Below are 18,385 nucleotides of genomic sequence, written 5' to 3' on the forward strand. Positions count from 1 at the left end.
ATGGCGAGATGAGTTACAAATGTTTCACAGCTAGTAATTCATTTAATCCTCTCAACAACTCTATAAAGCATTGATGAGACTACTGAGGCATAGAAAGATCAAATAACTTGGCCAAGGCTGTGGTGTTGAATCTGGTTACTCGGCATAAATTTCATGCTGTGCTAACGGAATCCAATTTGCTAAAACAGTGTTAAAGTTGGTACGCCTTGCTGCATCACCTTTATTTCTTTATGTAAAACAAACTCTATCCTTTATGGTTTTCAATGATTCTGAACATTAGAAATATGAGGGTTAAATATCAGTGTATAATCTCATCAATTTTCTATCACTTAATTAAATTATCATCTACTTTACTTCATCATTCCTCCATGACAAGATAATGTTACTTCTCTTCCAAGCATTATGAGGATACATTGAAACATTAGTTTTAAATGGGAAGGGTGTGATACTGATTGCCTCATATTGATAAGAGCTGGCTTTCAAATTCCAACAAAATCAGCAGTTTGATCTGCCATGGGTACTTGTCTAAAGAAAAAGTAAGATTAATCTCACCAACCATTTTGTCATTTTCAAGTTTCAATCTCTATGCCTCTATTCCATATTTTTAAGGTTTCATGTGGTGTATGTGTATACATGTGTATTCATATGTTTATGTATGTGGTATATATAATAAATGTTAACAAACATAATTTTGTAAATAAAATTAACGTGAAGAATTTCATATTATCAGTTAATAAAAGCTGTAAATTCTTTGAGGCACTAACCAAGCATTATAATTATAAATAACACCTATGTAGGTCACTTTAAAACTATTCTCTGTAATCTTCCTATCCCGAAGTTCTTTGTTGGATTCATCATTGTTACCTATGTGTATGTATATCTGTGTGAGTGTGTATGTATACTATGTGAGTGTGAATGCCTACAGAAGCTACAAGAGTGAATCTGAGACTCTGACACTGACGTTATAGAGAGTAGTGACTGCCCAACATGGGTTCTGGGAACTGAACTTGGGTCCTTTTGAAAAGCAGCAAGTTCTCTAAACCAATGAGCACTTAACTCCAGGCTTCCTATTCCAAAGTTTATAATCAATGAACATATATGTCAATTCTCTTTCTTTTAATAACTCTGTGACTTTGAGGAAACTAAAGTTCACTGTTTCCTCATTTATAGAAAAAATGAGTTTCTATATCTTATTTCTTCATCACTCTAAGACTTAAATGAAATAATTAATGGTATTTAGAAGGATAAACAAAACTAGATTTTTATCAAGATAGTGATAGTCTTCACAAGATTTGAGGTCATTCGTGTGTTTTCTATATAAATACTTAAGCAACTGTATTTTCTTTAACTTAATGTGATTTTTAATTTGAATTTCTTTTTATAGCTCTTTTATTATATGAACTGTGAATTGACAAGATAATTCTGAATCTACTCTGTGTGATTCTTTAAATTAGTGGAAAATGAAAAGATTATTAAGCCTGAGTAGGGTTAAAATCTCTTCTCCCACAAATTCCTAAATAGGTAGTCCAAAAAGTCTCCATAAATTGTCTAGGCCTTAGGTTTCTTATCTGTGAATTGAATTTAAAATACTCAACTAGCAAGTTCTCTGTATATTCAAATGGTGCAGTGAAATTCTTTGGGCAATATCCTGCTTTCTAAAATTTACTTACAATTGCATAATAGAAAAGATGGATTAATAATTCCATAGGAAAATAGATATAAATATGTACATATTAATATATGCGATAAATTGGTAATTGTTGAGTCAATGTCGGAGATATATGGATATTTCTAATTGCTAAAAATTTATTTGACTTTACAATATGCTTGAAGGTTTTTACAACAAATGTTGTATAAAATCAGATGAAGTAAAGTACCTTGATCATAAAATAGTTTTGATAGATTGCAGCTTTTATCAATTCTTTTTCTTGAGTATAGTCTTAAAATGGAAGCATTTGATGTGTATTCTTAACAAAATATTATTAAGACATTGGTTTATAACCAGTTATGCAAATGCTTTGTCTTAACTGGATTGCATTTTTTTTTTATGTGCCAGAGTGGAGAGGAGTATGTCAGAACTTCGACCTCAGCATAATTCTGCATATGGTTTTGGTACTGATAGAAATCTTCCTCAACCTAATCAAGGAGAGGTAAACACTGAAACTTATTTGTTAAATAAACGTCGTTTACAGAAGATATCAAAAAGAGAAATGCCATAGAGAGTGTAAGCGGAGTTTTCCAATGTTAAAAGTAAATATCAGGAGTTGGGGATTTGGCTCAGCGGTAGAGCGCTTGCCTAGCAACCGCAAGGCCCTGGGTTCGGTCCCCAGTTCCGAAAAAAAGAAAAAGAAAAAAAAAGTAAATATCAAAAATGAAATTGCACCAGTATGGGATAGTTGGTTCTAGGCTATCTATCAAATATCAGTAGAGTGCAGGCCAGGCCTGCAGCAGTGACACTGGAGATGTTCTCTTTCTCTTCTATATATCATTCCCTTCCAGGCAAAATCAAGTTAAAACATATTTCAAAAGCAAGCTTGGAAAAAAACTAAAACACATAACAAAAAAAGTTGCAAGAAGGGGACAACAAAGATATGAGCAAAAGGCCAAGAATTTGGGCTAGATATTAAAATCAGTGTGTTTTAGGAACTGCTCCGAATAAAAAGTAAAAGTGACCTTGCTGTCGCATTAGACCACAAATAAAAGAGTGTCAAAAATATTGTTCTTCAGACAATTCACAAAGTGTCACAAAATAATCTCTTTGTTAGCTTTTATTTATCATTAAATATGCTAATAGCGACGTTTGTATTCTAAAGAAGTACAAACCGTATTGGAATTAGATAGCGCCAAGCTAAGTATAGTTCTATATATGTGTCTCAGCATAGTTCTATATATGTGTCTCAGCATAGTTCTATATATGTGTCTCAGCATAGTTCTATATATGTGTCTCAGTATAGTTCTATATATGTGTCTCAGTATAGTTCTATATATGTGTCTCAGTATAGTTCTATATATGTGTGTCAGTATAGTTCTATATATGTGTGTCAGTATAGTTCTATATGTGTCTCAGTATAGTTCTACATATGTGTCTCAGCATAGTTCTATATATGTGTCTCAGCATAGTTCTACATATGTGTCTCAGTATAGTTCTATATATGTGTCTCAGTATAGTTCTATATATGTGTCTCAGTATAGTTCTATATATGTGTCTCAGCATAGTTCTATATATGTGTCTCAGTATAGTTCTATATATGTGTCTCAGCATAGTTCTATATATGTGTCTCAGTATAGTTCTATATATGTGTCTCAGTATAGTTCTATATATGTGTCTCAGCATAGTTCTATATATGTGTCTCAGCATAGTTCTATATATGTGTCTCAGTATAGTTCTATATATGTGTCTCAGCATAGTTCTATATATGTGTCTCAGTATAGTTCTATATATGTGTCTCAGCATAGTTCTATATATGTGTCTCAGCATAGTTCTATATATGTGTCTCAGTATAGTTCTATATATGATGTCTCAGCATAGTTCTATATATGTGTCTCAGTATAGTTCTATATATGTGTCTCAGTATAGTTCTATATATGTGTCTCAGTATAGTTCTATATATGTGTCTCAGCATAGTTCTATATGTGTCTCAGCATAGTTCTATATATGTGTCTCAGTATAGTTCTATATATGTGTCTCAGTATAGTTCTATATATGTCTCAGCATAGTTCTACATATGTGTCTCAGTATAGTTCTATATATGTGTCTCAGTATAGTTCTATATATGTGTCTCAGTATAGTTTTATATATGTGTCTCAGTATAGTTCTACATATGTGTCTCAGCATAGTTCTATATATGTGTCTCAGCATAGTTCTATATATGTGTCTCAGTATAGTTCTATATATGTGTCTCAGTATAGTTCTATATATGTGTCTGATCGGGTACCATCTTAATATCAAGGCCAGTTAAACATTGAAACACTGAAAGGTTAACCTAAACATTTGTAGAATGAAGGATTTGTGGTGAGTTATTTTCTACTTAAAATCAAATAAATTAAATATTTGAACTTTAAAATAGCAGCATTAAAGATCTGGTCCAAAGTATTTTTCAGAAAAGAAGATTAAAGTGCTCTGGGCGAACATGCTAATGTAAATATTGTTCATATCTCCAAAATGGTATTCCCTAAAATTGTCAAATGGCTTTGGCTGGCTGATTTTTCCGTTGAAATGAGAATTCTTTTGTAGGAAGAAACTATGAATAAGAGAAGCTAACGTGTAATAACACGCCTTTCCATTTTAATAATTTACGTGTTTGTAGCCTCCATAGTGACGTCTGTCACCTATGTAGTTTCCAAATCTGAGTTGAGTTCATTTTCTCTACTTTCCTCTTATCTGTTAAAAAAAGTGCTATGTACACTCTGAGTATGGCTAAAACTGATGAGGAGAAACACAGGAAACGCTTATCAGCTAGGCAGTATTCATCATATACAATTCTCCTTTCCTCCCTCTCAATCTCCCTGTGGATACATGACTGCTATTGTTACTATGTTTATCGAAATATTTATATTCAAGTGTTGTGAATAGTTCCTTGCCTGGGAATCCTCAACATCCTCACACAATGTCTGTCCCAATCTAGCACAGTCTTCTCTTTGATATTCTTTGCCAGTTAGGAGGTTTTAAAAAATAGAAATTGACTACATCAGTTAGCTACTTAGTAAAGAACTGGGATACATTCAAAGACTTAAGCTGTTCAGAAAGTTGTTTAGATACATTATACTCTGTACATTTAAAATATTGCCTTCAATAAATAATGACTTCTCATATGCTAAATATCAAATTGTTTCCACTGAATTAAATATAGTTTTCCATTGTTATTTTCTTTATTCTCCTAGCTGACACAATATAAACACAAAATTCTTGAATTGTCCATATAAATGTTTAGTGTTCTGACTTACTTCAATTTAAGAGAGTAGTGGTAAGATTTTGTATTTGTTAGCTCTTCCTTCCTTTTCCTTCCTTTTTATTTTATTTTTTTCCATCTTTATTAAATCGGGTATTTCTTACTTACATTTCAAATGTTATTCCCCTTTTCCGGTTTCCAGGCCAACATCCCTCTAACCCCTCCCCCTCCCCTTCTGTATGGGTGTTCCCCTCCACATCCTCCCCCCATTACTGCCCTCCCCCCAAGAATCCCGTCCACTGGGTGTTCAGTCTTGGCAGGACCAAGGGCTTCCCCTTCCAATGGTGCTCTTACTAGGCTATTCATTGCTACCTATGAGGTTAGAGTCCAGGGTCAGTCCATGTATAGTCTTTAGGTAGTGGCTTAGTCCCTGGAAGCTCTGGTTGGTTGGCATTGTTGTTCATATGGGGGTCTCAAGCCCCTTCAAGCTCTTCCAGTCCTTTCTCTGACTCCTTCAATGGTGGTCCTGTTCTCAGTTCAGTGGTTTAATGATGGCGTTTGCCTGTGTATTTGCTGTATTCTGGCTGTGTCTCTCAGGAGAGATCTACATCTGGTTCTTGTCAGCCTGCACTTCTTTGCTTCATCCATCTTATCTAGTTTGGTGGCTGTATATGTATGGGCCACATGTGGGGCAGGCACTTATCATGTGTGTTTTTCTGTGATTGGGTTACCTCACTCAGGATGATATTTTCCAGTTCCCTCCATTTGCCTATGAATTTCATAAAGTCATAGTTTTTGATAGCTGATTAGTATTTCATTGTGTAGATGTACCACATTTTCTGTATCCATTCCTCTGTTGAAGGGCATCTGGGTTCTTTCCAGCTTCTGGCTATTATAAATAAGGCTGCTATGAACATAGTGGAGGATGTGTCTTTGTTATATGTTGGGGCGTCTTTTGGGGATATGCCCAAGAGAGGTATCGCTGGGTCCTCAGGTAGTGCAATGTCCAACTTTCTGAGGAACCTCCAGACTGATTTCCAGAATGGTTGTACCAGTCTGCAATCCCACCAAAAATGGAGGACTGTTCCTCTTTCTCCACATCCTCGCCAGCATCTGCTGTCGCCAGAGTTTTTGATCTTAGCCATTCTGACTGGTGTGAGGTGGAATCTCAGGGTTGTTTTGATTTGCATTTCCCTTATGACTAAAGATGTTGAACATTTCTTTAGGTGCTTCTCAGCCATTCGGCATTCCTCAGCTGTGAATTCTTTGTTTAGCTCTGAACCCCATTTTTTCTCCATTTTTATTAACTTGGGTATTTCTTATTTACATTTCAATTGTTATTCCCTTTCCCCATCTTTAACAGGGTTATTTGTCTCCCTGCAGTTTAACTTCTTGAGTTCTTTGTATATTTTGGATATAAGGCCTCTATCTGTTGTAGGATTGGTAAAGATCTTTTCCCAATCTGTTGGTTGCCGTTTTGTCCTAACAACAATGTCCTTTGCCTTACAGAAGCTTTGCAGTTTTATGATATCCCATATGTCGATTCTTGATCTTAGAGCATAAGCCATTGGTGTTTTGTTCAGGAAATTTTCTCCAGTGCCCATGTGTTCGAGATTCTTCCCCACTTTTTCTTCTATTAGTTTGAGTGTATCTGGTTTGATGTGGAGGTCCTTGATCCACTTGGACTTAAGCTTTATACAGGGTGATAAGAATGGATTGACCTGCATTCTTTTACATCCTGACTTCTAGTTGAACCAGCACCATTTGCTGAAAATGCTATCTTTTTTCCATTGGATGGTTTTGGCTCCTTTGTCAAAAATCAAGTGACCATAGGTTTGTGGGTTCATTTCTGGGTATTCAATTCTATTCCACTGGTCTATCTGCCTGTATCTGTACCAATACCATGCAGTTTTTTATCACTATTGCTCTGTAATACTGCTTGAATTCAGGGATAGTGATTCCCCTGGAAGTCCTTTTATTGTTGAGGATAGTTTTAGCTATCCTGGGTTTTTTGTTATTCCAGATAAATGTGCAAATTGTTCTGTCTAACTCTATGAAGAATTGGATTGGAATTTTGATGGGGATTGCATTGAATCTGTTTTTGGTAAAATAGTCATTTTTACTCTATTAATCCTGCCAATCCATGTGCACGGGAGATCTTTCTATCTTCTGAGATCTTCATCAATTTCTTTCTTCAGAGGCTTGAAGTTTTTATCATACAGATCTTTCACTTGTTGTAAGTTCTTCTTTACCCAACTGTACCCACATCCTTACATTTAGCATAAAGTGGCTTTCAAAGTTCTTATAATCTGAGCATGAGCATATAATTAGAAAGCCCAACATATTCTAAACCTGTGACAGCAAAGTGTGTATATGCTGTATAATTTATTCCTGCAGGAATTCACCACTGTGTTTGTTGGTTATTTGGGGGTCTTATTCAGATCATAAGTAACTTGAAAAGATTGCCTTTTAAAATAAGCTTACTTGCTGGAGTTCTTGCCATGGAATAAATATACTTGAATCATTTCCATCCATGAAATTCATTTTGCAGTAACTATACTGGGGCATGTTGTACTTGCTTTAGAAAATGAATGTGTTTTGATGATCATAGAGTAAATAGTGATATAACTGGATGGCTAAAGCATAAAATAGCAACATTTAAAGAGAAATGGTCTCCTGAAAACCTTAAAGAGAATAATACAATTTTTAGAACTTGGTAGTAATACTCACAAGACATACTCTGTTGCCAACTTTGTTGTTAGCAAATTGAGTACATTCAAATTAAGAGGTGATAAAATAAATTCAGGAAATCATTTATCCTAGATAATTGTGGTGGTTTGAAAGAAAATGGCCCTCATAGGCTCCTAGGGAGTGGCATTATTAGGTGTGGTCTTGTTGAAGTAGGTGTAGCATTGTTAGAGGATTTGTGTCACTAAGGGTGAGCTTTGAGATCTCAGATGCTCAAGCAAGTCCCAATTTGGCATTCTCTTTTCCTGCTGCCTGCTGATCTCGATGCAGAACTCCCAGTTCTTTCTCCTGTACTATGCCTGCCTGCACATCACCATGCTAAACCTCTGAAACTGAAAGCCAGCCACAATTAAATGTTTTCCTTTATAATAGTTGCCATAGTCATGGTGTTTCTTTACAGCAATAAAATTGTAAGACAGAAATATATCTAAATATCTAACAAAGTAAAATACTCCTTATATACATTATACTATTATCTTGACTTTCTCCTTAGAGGTCAATATTATTTCAGATAGGTAAATAATTCCCCTCTCTTATAAAAGGTTCTGTGAAAATTTTGATAAACTCAAGATTATTGCTGCATTTTCAATATGTGATATCTTTGCATATATTTGACACCAAGTTGGTAATTAGCTCCCTCTTTATTAATATATAATAACTAAACCTTTATCTTGTGTAACTTACCTAATTCATGAAATTCTAAAGAAAGTTTATTATGTAAATCATCAAGAAAAATAGTCTCTTTGCCATTATATCTTTCTCTCTTCCTTGAGCCAGGGGTCTCACTTTGTAGCCTTGATTTGCCTCAAATTTAAGGCAGTCCTCCTGTGTTTGGATAATAGGTCTGAGCCACCATGTCTGGCTAAGATTACTTTTTTGCCCATAGTTCAACACTCCAAAAAGGCATTCTAGAAACACCAAAGAATATCATTCATTGAAAAGAGAGTATGATTCTTCATCTCTTCACTTTGTGTTGTTTGATCAATTGAGAAACTGAAAAAAACATAATGGAATTGTTTAAAGCATCAAAACCAATCTCATGCACTGGTAAAAGGAAAACTGTCTTGTAGTCTTTTTGGCAAATTTCTTTTTCTGATTAATTTATTTATTCACTTTATATCCCAATTGCAGCACCCCCTCCTGCTGTCCCCAACACTCCTGCTCTTTGCTTCTCCTCTGAGAATGGGGAGCCACCCTCTTGGTATTACCCCACCCTGGCACATCAAGTCACAGCAGAACCAGCACATCCTCTCCCACGGAGGCCATACACATGTAGTCTTAGCAGAAAACATTAATCAGCTAGATTGGGTGTTATGCTTATTTCCATTTTCATTTAAAACTCTATCTTGTTTGGTGCAAAAATGGTGGGTGCTTTGTGCCTTGAAACAAAATTGAGAATTTCCACATTAAAGGATTAATCCAAGAACTCAGCAGGTAAGGTGGATAAAGACACTTGCACCAGCCTATGGAGAAATGAGAGAATCAACCTCTAACAAGTAGTCTTCTAACTTTCGCAGACTCCTATGACACGATCCTTCACACAAGTATACAAGTACATTTACTTAAAAATCAGGATCTGAATTTATCTGTTCCCTTGTTGTAATCACAAGAGAAAAGATAGAACATCACTTAAAGGCATGTTAGTGGTCTAGTTAGAAATAAACATTTCCTTGTTGATTTCATTTTTGAATCTCATAAGATTAAATCCATGATGAATAATAAAGTTTGCCTGTAAACATTTTATACTACATTATTACAACACATTATTTGCTCCCAATTTTCAATAATGTTACTGAAATATGGTTAATAAATGTAAAATTTTTATCTGAAACAACATTTGAATTTTTTCATGTTTCAAATATGTCCCCTTCCAGTGATTCTGTACAATGAATAAGTAAAAGTTTTCCCCTCGGGGAGGGGGTGGGTTACACATGTAAGAGTGTAAGTACCCCGAAATTGACTAAAAATCAATAGTGATTTCTTCAGGAACTTTTACCATGGTTAAAGATTCTGGAGTCAAAGGGGTTATCAGAAAATACATTACTATTCATTTAGGATCATGATAAAATTTGTTTTACACGAATTGATAATAAAAGTTTAAAAATTAAATGTGAATTTAGGCCACACATGAGAGCTAAGTATTTTTTCCAGTTGCTATTTAAAAGTCTGAGTTTGCCACTGAGAGTCTGTCTCTTAAGACAATTCCTCACAATATTTTTTTTTGCTAAATCAACAAGCAACCCTACCAAGGCATTTTTTTCCCTAATACTTTAATAATGTTTCAGAACTCAAATTGATCTCATGAGTGTGCTTGGCCAAGATGGCCTTTTTTTTCTACCTTAGGTCCCATTGGAAGGAATGTGAAGTTTAGGAAATAGGGGTTAACTACTTTGATAGAAAATAAAAACAATTTCCTCCGTATTATACATCTTCCTTTAAATTTAACCAGCATGTGTTGACCATTTCAGGCTCTATTAACAGTAGATTATTGATATGAGCACACCTTCCTAGATGTGGTTCCCTTGACTGAGTATATGAGGTTTACACTATACCCTGAAATTATCTTTTCTTGATCACAGGGAATTTTCTCTTAAGAGGACTTTCCTGCTACTTTATCTTCCCCCTTACTCTAACCTTAACTGCCATTATAGAATTGGGGCAATGGTTTGATATGGCTTCTTTCGGCTGGGCGGGTCACTGAGGACAGCTATGAGGGTATCTCTCCAGTGGGCCTATCTGAAAGACCATAAAAGCACACAATATATTCATTCATCTTTTATCACCTCCTTTCTAGTATTTAACATTTATTTTGCCATGAGTTAATAATGGAAAAAATTCCATCTTGAATTGGTAACACACAATTGTATTTTGGATAAATTAAAATTTTACCTTCAAGGCTCGTTTTGGCTATTATTTTTATTTTTTTTATCATACAGTAATATCTCCCAGTTTTATTTTGTTATGTTGTGAACACCTTTTAGAATTCTATCCAGCATTTCTCTCTTTTTTATTTCAACAATATTGGATATTTTTATTTACATTTCAAATGTTATCCCATTTTCCGGCTGCCTATCCATAAACCCCCTATCCCAACCCCCACCCCTTCTTCTATGACGGTGTTCCCCCTCCCATTCACCCACCCCTTCCCTCCTCCCTGCCCTGACATTCCCCTACACTGGGGGGTCCAGCCTTGGCAGGACCAAGGGCTCAGAATTTCTTTTAATGTTTTCATTTTTCCCCTATTTCTCTGTCTCTTTATCAACCTGGCTTATGTTTGTAATGTGAATTCAATATTCAAGTAACAATTGTGCTAACCAACTACTTATCTTGCCTCGATCATAGTAACAATGCTTATCGCAGCTTCAGGGGTGAGTCTGGATCACCTGACACAGCACACAGCAATTAGTAATTTATGAACCCCTCCCCCAACCACATGTCCCCTCTCTCCTCAAATGCCTGAGGTTCCCACCAGGTGTTGCTCTAGGTTGCCTGCACTGACTCATGTAGTTAATGTCAGGGTGCAGTTTTACAGGTAAACCTAGAGTCTGTGTTTCATGGAAAAACATGGTAATATATAAAAATATGAGCTACAGAATTAGAACTTAACAAGTTTTAAAAAGTTAAAGTTTCTGATTCTTGGACTATTCAGTTTTAAATTGACATTAAAATATGTTTTGGGTATGAAATTGCAAAGGGAAAAATGGATTGGTGCCTATAGTGTAGTTATTAATTTGCAAATGGCATCTGTTACTATTTACATTGAGCAAGTAAAATTATTACATAACACTTGTTTACCAGGAGAAAAGTAGTTTGTTGCCTCCCCTTTCCATTCCACAAGGCTATGAATACATACAGCATAATAGAAGAGGTCTGAGGAGCAGTTTTGTGCTGGCCATATGTCCTTTGAACTAAAATGCAATGCACGGACAACGGGAGAATAGAAAGGATGGGATAATAATTTATCTGTCAAAACTTTCTGCCTCTATCTTGGAAATTATTATAGAATAAGCATGAGCTGTGGACCTAATTCTAGAAAGTCTATAATGAGATAAAGGACAGTGATAGTATACTTGTCAAGGCGTACATTTTTTTCCAAAATCACAGTTTAATTAGTATCATATTATAACTGCTAATTGCCGAAGCAAATTTGTTATCTCTCTGACATAAGCATGAATATATGAAACTAAATCTCTGCGGCTATCCTTGTTGGAGTCCTCAACATGGCATGAATCTATACCAAAAACAACTACAACTTCCTGCACAATGGCAAGGTGGCTCTCTGCGTGCCTAGCACATAACATGTCATTTTGACTGCTGAAAACATAATTACCTTTCAGACGTTGATGGAATATGATTGATAACCAACTGGACTTCAATCCAATACAGCCTCTCTCAGATTCAAAGGAAAGGGTTAATGTTTGGTATTATTTTCTATGGAATTAAAATGGTAGATATTTCCCCTCTAGATCTGAATTACAACGGACACAGGAATAGAAGGCAGTAATTGGCTGGGGAAGTCCTATCTTCTATGACCCAAGCTAGACTAAAATTAATTGATAATTGGCAACAGCCTTTGAGAAAACATGATGGCACTATATAAAGGAGCCATGTGACTAATCTAGTAAAACCCAGTATCCTTTTTGTCTTTAGCCTTTGATCACTAACAATCTAAAATGGAATCAGCCTAAATTTTGATCATGTATATATTAATATATAATGTATATATTAATAAAGCTGGAAATATGAGATACAAACACTGACATTAACACTTGTAAAAGAACCTTCCAAATATGCTTCAATTTGAATATGATATTATTCTATTCCACTGAGATATGAGTGTTGTTTCTGAGTGATTATTGACTAATATTAATTAAACTTTTTGACAAGTTAACTTTTTGAATCTACCTGATTAATATAATGACCTAATCATTATATCTTACCCCTAAAACTTTTGTTTCAACTGGTCATAAATAGCCTCAAAAATTAAAATAAAAAAGTGCATTTTCTTTTATTATATTATAAACCAATTTTATGCTCTTTTAATTTTTTCTAAAATTTTTATTCGCAATAGATTCTCCTCTCAGACAGTATGTTCTGACCACAGTTTTCTCTTCCTACATGCCTCTGCCTCCCAGATCCTCCCCTCCTCCCCTCTCCCAGAGATCCACTCTTCCCAGTTTCCTCTTCTCTAAAAGACCAGGCCTCCAAAAGACATAGCCACTAAGTTTACCAGTAGATGGCAGTGATTAACCTTTACATATCTATCTTTTCTCTAGTTTGAGGAAAGGCCTATGTGAAACCTTGTTTTCATTTGACAATGGTATTTATAGAAAGTGCTTGTGATAACTTGAAATTTAAATTTTATAAATATTCTTCTAAAGTAATTTTAGCAAAGGTGAGATGGTTCACTGGGTAAAAGCATTGGATGCCACACCTGACTACTTGACTTTGATGTCTGGAACCCACACAGAAGGAGGGAATTGACTACTACAATTTTCCCTCTGACCTCCAATGTGCTTCATGGCATACACACTGCTCATCACCCTTTCCACAAATACTCATGCATGTGCGCACACACACACACACACACACACACACACACACACACACACACACACACGCACTCATGCATGCACGTTCACACACAGAGTAATTTAATAAATAAAGTGCTTCTAATGCATTAAACTCTTTTTTAATCAGTAAATTAATATTCTCATAATCATAATTTTCTAAAATTCATAAAGCTTTCTCAGACTATTTTATTACTAAATAATGAAGTCACAGGTAATAAATTTTTTGGCTTAGTGTGAGGAAATCAGGCTAACAGGAGGCGTGTTGTAGAAGATTCAGAAATTTATTTTGAGGATTGGCGTAGGACACTGCAATATGTACACGCTGTTTCTCTTAATAAAACCAGTATGATCGTACTGAACCAGAGGCTGTGGGGTTGTGGGGCAGTGACCTTGAGCACTTTAAGGCTCCATTTCAAAAGTTTTTGACTACATATTATAAACAATTTGCATTTTTGAGGCAGAAAAACAAAAACAAAAAAACAAAACATACAAAAATCTAAACTTTACCGAACATGTGGTTTAAATATTTTAAAAATGTTAAAGGCTGCAAAGGAAGGAATTTGAATTTTGTGTGTATGCATGTGCATATTCGTGTATATATACTAGTACAGGTATGTATACAAGTGTGTACTTGCAGGTGTGTATGCAGGTGTGTATTCCTTTGAGTGTTTGTGTGTGTGTGTGTTTGTGTGTGTGTGTTTGTGTGTGTGTGTGTATGTGTGTGTGTCTTTGTGACTGTAGAGGACAGAAGACAATATATGAGTCATCCCTTTTGCATCATATACCTTGCTTTTAAGAGATAAGTTCTCTCATTTGCCAGCAATTCAACAAGTAGGCTATCATAGGTGACTAGTAAACTTCAGGGATCAGCTTGCTTTTGCATTCCCAGACTAGGGGGATCTGTGTGTCACCAATTCAGGCTTTGCTTCAATTGTAGTTTGGGGATCAAATTCTGGTTTTTTACTTTGTCTGCTGTCTTAGGGTTTTACTGCTGTGAACAGACATCATGACCAAGGCAACTCATAAAGTACAACATATATTTGGGGCTGGCTTACAGGTTCAGAGATTCAGTCCATTATCATCAAGGCAGGAGCATGGCAGCATCCAGGCAGGCATGGTGCAGGAGGAGCTGAGAGTTCTGCATTTTCATCTGAAGGCTGCTAGCTGAATACTGACTTCCAGGCAGCTAGGGTAGGGGTCTTGATCCCATGCCCACAGTGACTCACCTACTTCAACAAGGCCACACTCAGTACCACTTCCTCGGCCAAGCATATTCAAACCATGACATCTGCCAAACACATTACTGACAGAACAATCTCCTGAGATCAGGAATGTAGTTTTTAATTGATTTTATTTGTGTGAGTGTTTTGCCTGTAATTGTGTATTTGCATCACATGTATGGCTGGTAACTGTAGAAGTAAAAATTCCCTGGATCTGGAGTTAGGGGTAGTTGTGAGCCACCATGTGGGTGTTAGGAACTAACCCTGGGTCCTCTGCAAAGGTGGCCAGTTCTCCTGGCCACGGAGCAGTCTCTCCAGCTCCCAGGCTTCTAACATTTAAAGCTCATGAACTGAAATTCTAGTCTCACATTCAAAAAACTTTTCTGTTGATCCTTTCTTTCAAATTACCAAAACTTTAATTTTAAAGATTGTATTATTCATGTATACATGAACATACACATACTGAATTTAATAAATAGGTTAAACTATTTCAGTTTCAATAAAAGAAATATGGGTTTAAGGTTTCTGAGCCTAATTATTTGGAGGATACACCAACAATATATTATTATCATTATTTTAATAAAAATTATATTGGTTTACATCAAGTATTCTAAAACAACAAGAAAAACTAGGAAAACAGATGATGAAAGATTACAACTACCTTTTTAAAAAGGAAACATAAATTATAGGAATAAAATCACCAACAAATTAGCCACATCATTTTTAGGTCCAATGTTGCATGAAATAATAAAAAAAAGCACTACCTCACGCAAAGAGGGAGGAATTAGCTAGAATTGATAGTGTAGCCATAATCTCATTTGTTAGAAATCCTTATAATTGTTACTAAGTTGAAGTTACAATTTTTCACATTTGGTACAGAATTTGTTTTGATGCAGAATCAGGGTTTTCATTGGTATAAATTTCCTCTATTCTAATGCAAATTTTAAAAGTACAAGGTTTGGACCCAGTCCTTCTTTTTTTTTTTTTTTTTTTTTTTTGTTCTTTTTTTTCGGAGCTGGGGACCGAACCCAGGTCCTTGCGCTTCCTAGGTAAGCGCTCTACCACTGAGCTAAATCCCCAGCCCTTGGATCCAGTCCTTCTATAACTGCCATTACAAAGTGATGTGAGATGATTAAGCATATGAATTAAAAGACAGATAACAAATTCCTGGCTCTGAGTTTACTGTTAGGGCGTTTTCAAGATATTTTAATTAGAAACAGTTGAGAAATGGACAACAGTCTAGATTACTTTACATAGATAGATGGTTTTCAAAATGTAAGAAATCCACAAAATGTGACATTTAATGTTATTTATTCTTTTGTTGTTGAGACATATCTGCTCATAGAAGCTCCCCTTTTATGGATTTCAAATTAAATGATACTTTTCCTTTTGTTCTTGGTTTATTTCACTTAGTATAAGGTTCCACTGTTTTGTCCAGGTTTTCCAAAATCATATAATTTTATTTTAAGGCTGTATAATACTCCAGTGTGTATAATTTTAAAACTTTTAAAAAAGATATATTTATATTATGTAATGTTCTGGTTACATATATAACTGTATGCCAGAAAAGTGCGCCAAATCTCATTATGGGTGGTTGTGAGCCACCTTGTGGTTGCTGGGAATTGAACTTAGAACCTCTGGAAGAGCAATCAGTGCTCTCAATTGCTGAGCCATCTCTAAATGTTTGCATTGGGAGAAAAGGCAATATTGTTGGGAGTGGAGCATAAATTAGTGCTACAACTATGGAAAAGACCGTACAGGTTCTCAAAAATTTAAAACCATCACCTCCTTGTAAATAGTTAAAATAATTGAATTGTTATTATGAAGAAATATATGTGCCCCCAGCTTTATTTCAGCATTATTCATGGTAGTGTATAAATGGTCCTTCTAAGTACCTAGTTTGCCTCTAGATTTTGCTTAACAACATCAGAGGAAATGTTCTGTATAATAGTGTACACGACATATGATTGAAGGTATAAATAGGATATTTCATGTAAAAGAGAGCCTATATTACTTTTGCATAGATTCAAAAGGCTGAATCAGAACTTATATAAAGGCAAACATCACCTTAATCTAATGGATTAAATTTCTAACAACTGGAAGAGCAACAGATTGTTTCAGTGAGTGCCAGGCAGTATTCACAACCAAATTCTTAAATATTCCCAACAAAGGAAAAAATGACAAAGAGGAAATCTTCAGGTGAAGCTGCAGATTAAATGACAGCTAACATTCCATGACTGTCAGTCAGCTCTTAAGAATCTGTATACTTTTTCTGCATGCCATACTTTAAATTTGATTTAACTCTACGTGCAAAGGATCAAAAGGGTTTTGTGAGTATGCCTGCATGTGTGTTGTTTTAAAACTAGTTCTCTAAGAATTTTATACAACATAATTAGATCATATTCACTGCCCCAGCTGTTCCCATATCCACCTACATTTTTGTATCATTTTTCATAAAACCCTTTAAGTTCAATTCATGCTGCCTATATATTCTTGGATATATGGCCTTCCAACAGAAAATGGTTAACTTATTAGGCTTGTGGATTTCAAAACATCCTTTCTGAATTCTGTGTTCTAAGTATGTTAAATGCCAATTCATTTTCTAATGAATAACATTTAGTTTAATAAAAATTATCTACTGTGTCCTACTTATTCAACCAAGCTTAACTGATCTCAGTGAAGATCATCCTTGACTTAAAAGTTCATTCCAAGGAAGGACATCATCAAATGGTAGCCAGGAAGAAATTAGGTACTTCTTTGACAGATAATCTCTCTACTCCTATGGTGACATAAATTTAAATAGGTTTTGTTGTGGAAATTTGACATGTATTTTCAAAGTTCTAACTAATATTTTACTATCAAAGCTGTTCTTCAATGCAGTTTTACACAAGTATAGAATGCATACCGACCAATCTCATACCCCTTCCTTTTTCAAATCCATACTACCACTGTGTCACTCTTCTACTCCATACATCTTTTTCTCTCTCTCTTGTTCATCATTTTATTTTTTATCTATGTAACATACAGAGTTAAATAAGGATATCTGTGTGATTATGTGTTTGGCACTATCCTTTGAAACCTGCTAGGCTCAGCAGTGGGTATACAACCCTAGACCCCCACCCTAGAATTCCCTAGGGAATAATTCAAAAGTAAAGGGTAGGGACCTAGAAGTCTCTCCTCTTTCCTTGACTAATTGTTGCTAGCCAAATCTTATAAAAGCCCTAGTGTATGTAGGTAAACACAGATGGGAGGCAATGATTGCAATGGTCTTGTCAAGTACAGATAATTACATTTTGCAGCCCTTTATATTATAGCTCTTAAATACTTCCTGTCCCTCCCTCTGCAGTGTTACATGAAACAGAGAAGGTGATGCAAATACTTTGTTTTGAATTGAGTCAAGGAACAGAACATTTACTTGTTTTCAGTATCTTGGACTGCCGTGAGCCTCTTCATTGCCACTGTTTATTGTAGGGAAAGGTTTTTCTGATTGATGCTGGGAGCAGCTTTTGTTTTTGAGCATGAACAGAGATACTTAGGAAGGCAGGTTGATGCCATGTCAATTTACTTATACTAGAGTAATGTTCTCCACCAGGGCCTGTGGCCTGTTAGCAGGGCCTAAACTGTTATCAACATTTACAGCAGAACATATAAGGGCCCCTTACTTGAGAGGGCCTCAAATCCAATCAGAGAGCTGTTAGTTAACTCCAGTGAAGTTGCTATTGTGCTGGTGGGCCTATAATGCCTAGCAGAGTGGCCTTCTGCTTCTGCTTCTCCTGATTTGGATATTTCCTATGACCAAGGTAGAGTATTATTCTAGTTATGTTTCTAATAACCATAACCAAAAGGAACATGGTAAAGAAAGTGTTTATTTGGATTACATGTCTGGACCACAGACCTTCACTGAAGGAAACCAAGACAGAACTCAGGTACTACAAGAAAGAGGTCATAAGTGAAG

At 35.5% G+C, this 18,385-nt stretch overlaps 1 protein-coding gene across 1 annotated transcript in view; it reads left to right on the top strand.

The window, feature by feature from the left end:
- 2010106E10Rikl (RIKEN cDNA 2010106E10 gene like) overlaps positions 1 to 18,385 on the top strand; it is a 63,816-nt gene that overhangs the window by 17,874 nt on the left and 27,557 nt on the right. The window contains exon 4 of the mRNA NM_001395116.1: positions 2,057 to 2,150. Coding sequence (NP_001382045.1) covers positions 2,057 to 2,150 — 94 coding nt within the window. The remainder of the gene's footprint in view (positions 1 to 2,056; positions 2,151 to 18,385) is intronic.

This window comes from Rattus norvegicus, chromosome X (assembly GCF_036323735.1).
Source record: "Rattus norvegicus strain BN/NHsdMcwi chromosome X, GRCr8, whole genome shotgun sequence".
In the NCBI taxonomy this organism is placed as follows: domain Eukaryota; kingdom Metazoa; phylum Chordata; class Mammalia; order Rodentia; family Muridae; genus Rattus; species Rattus norvegicus.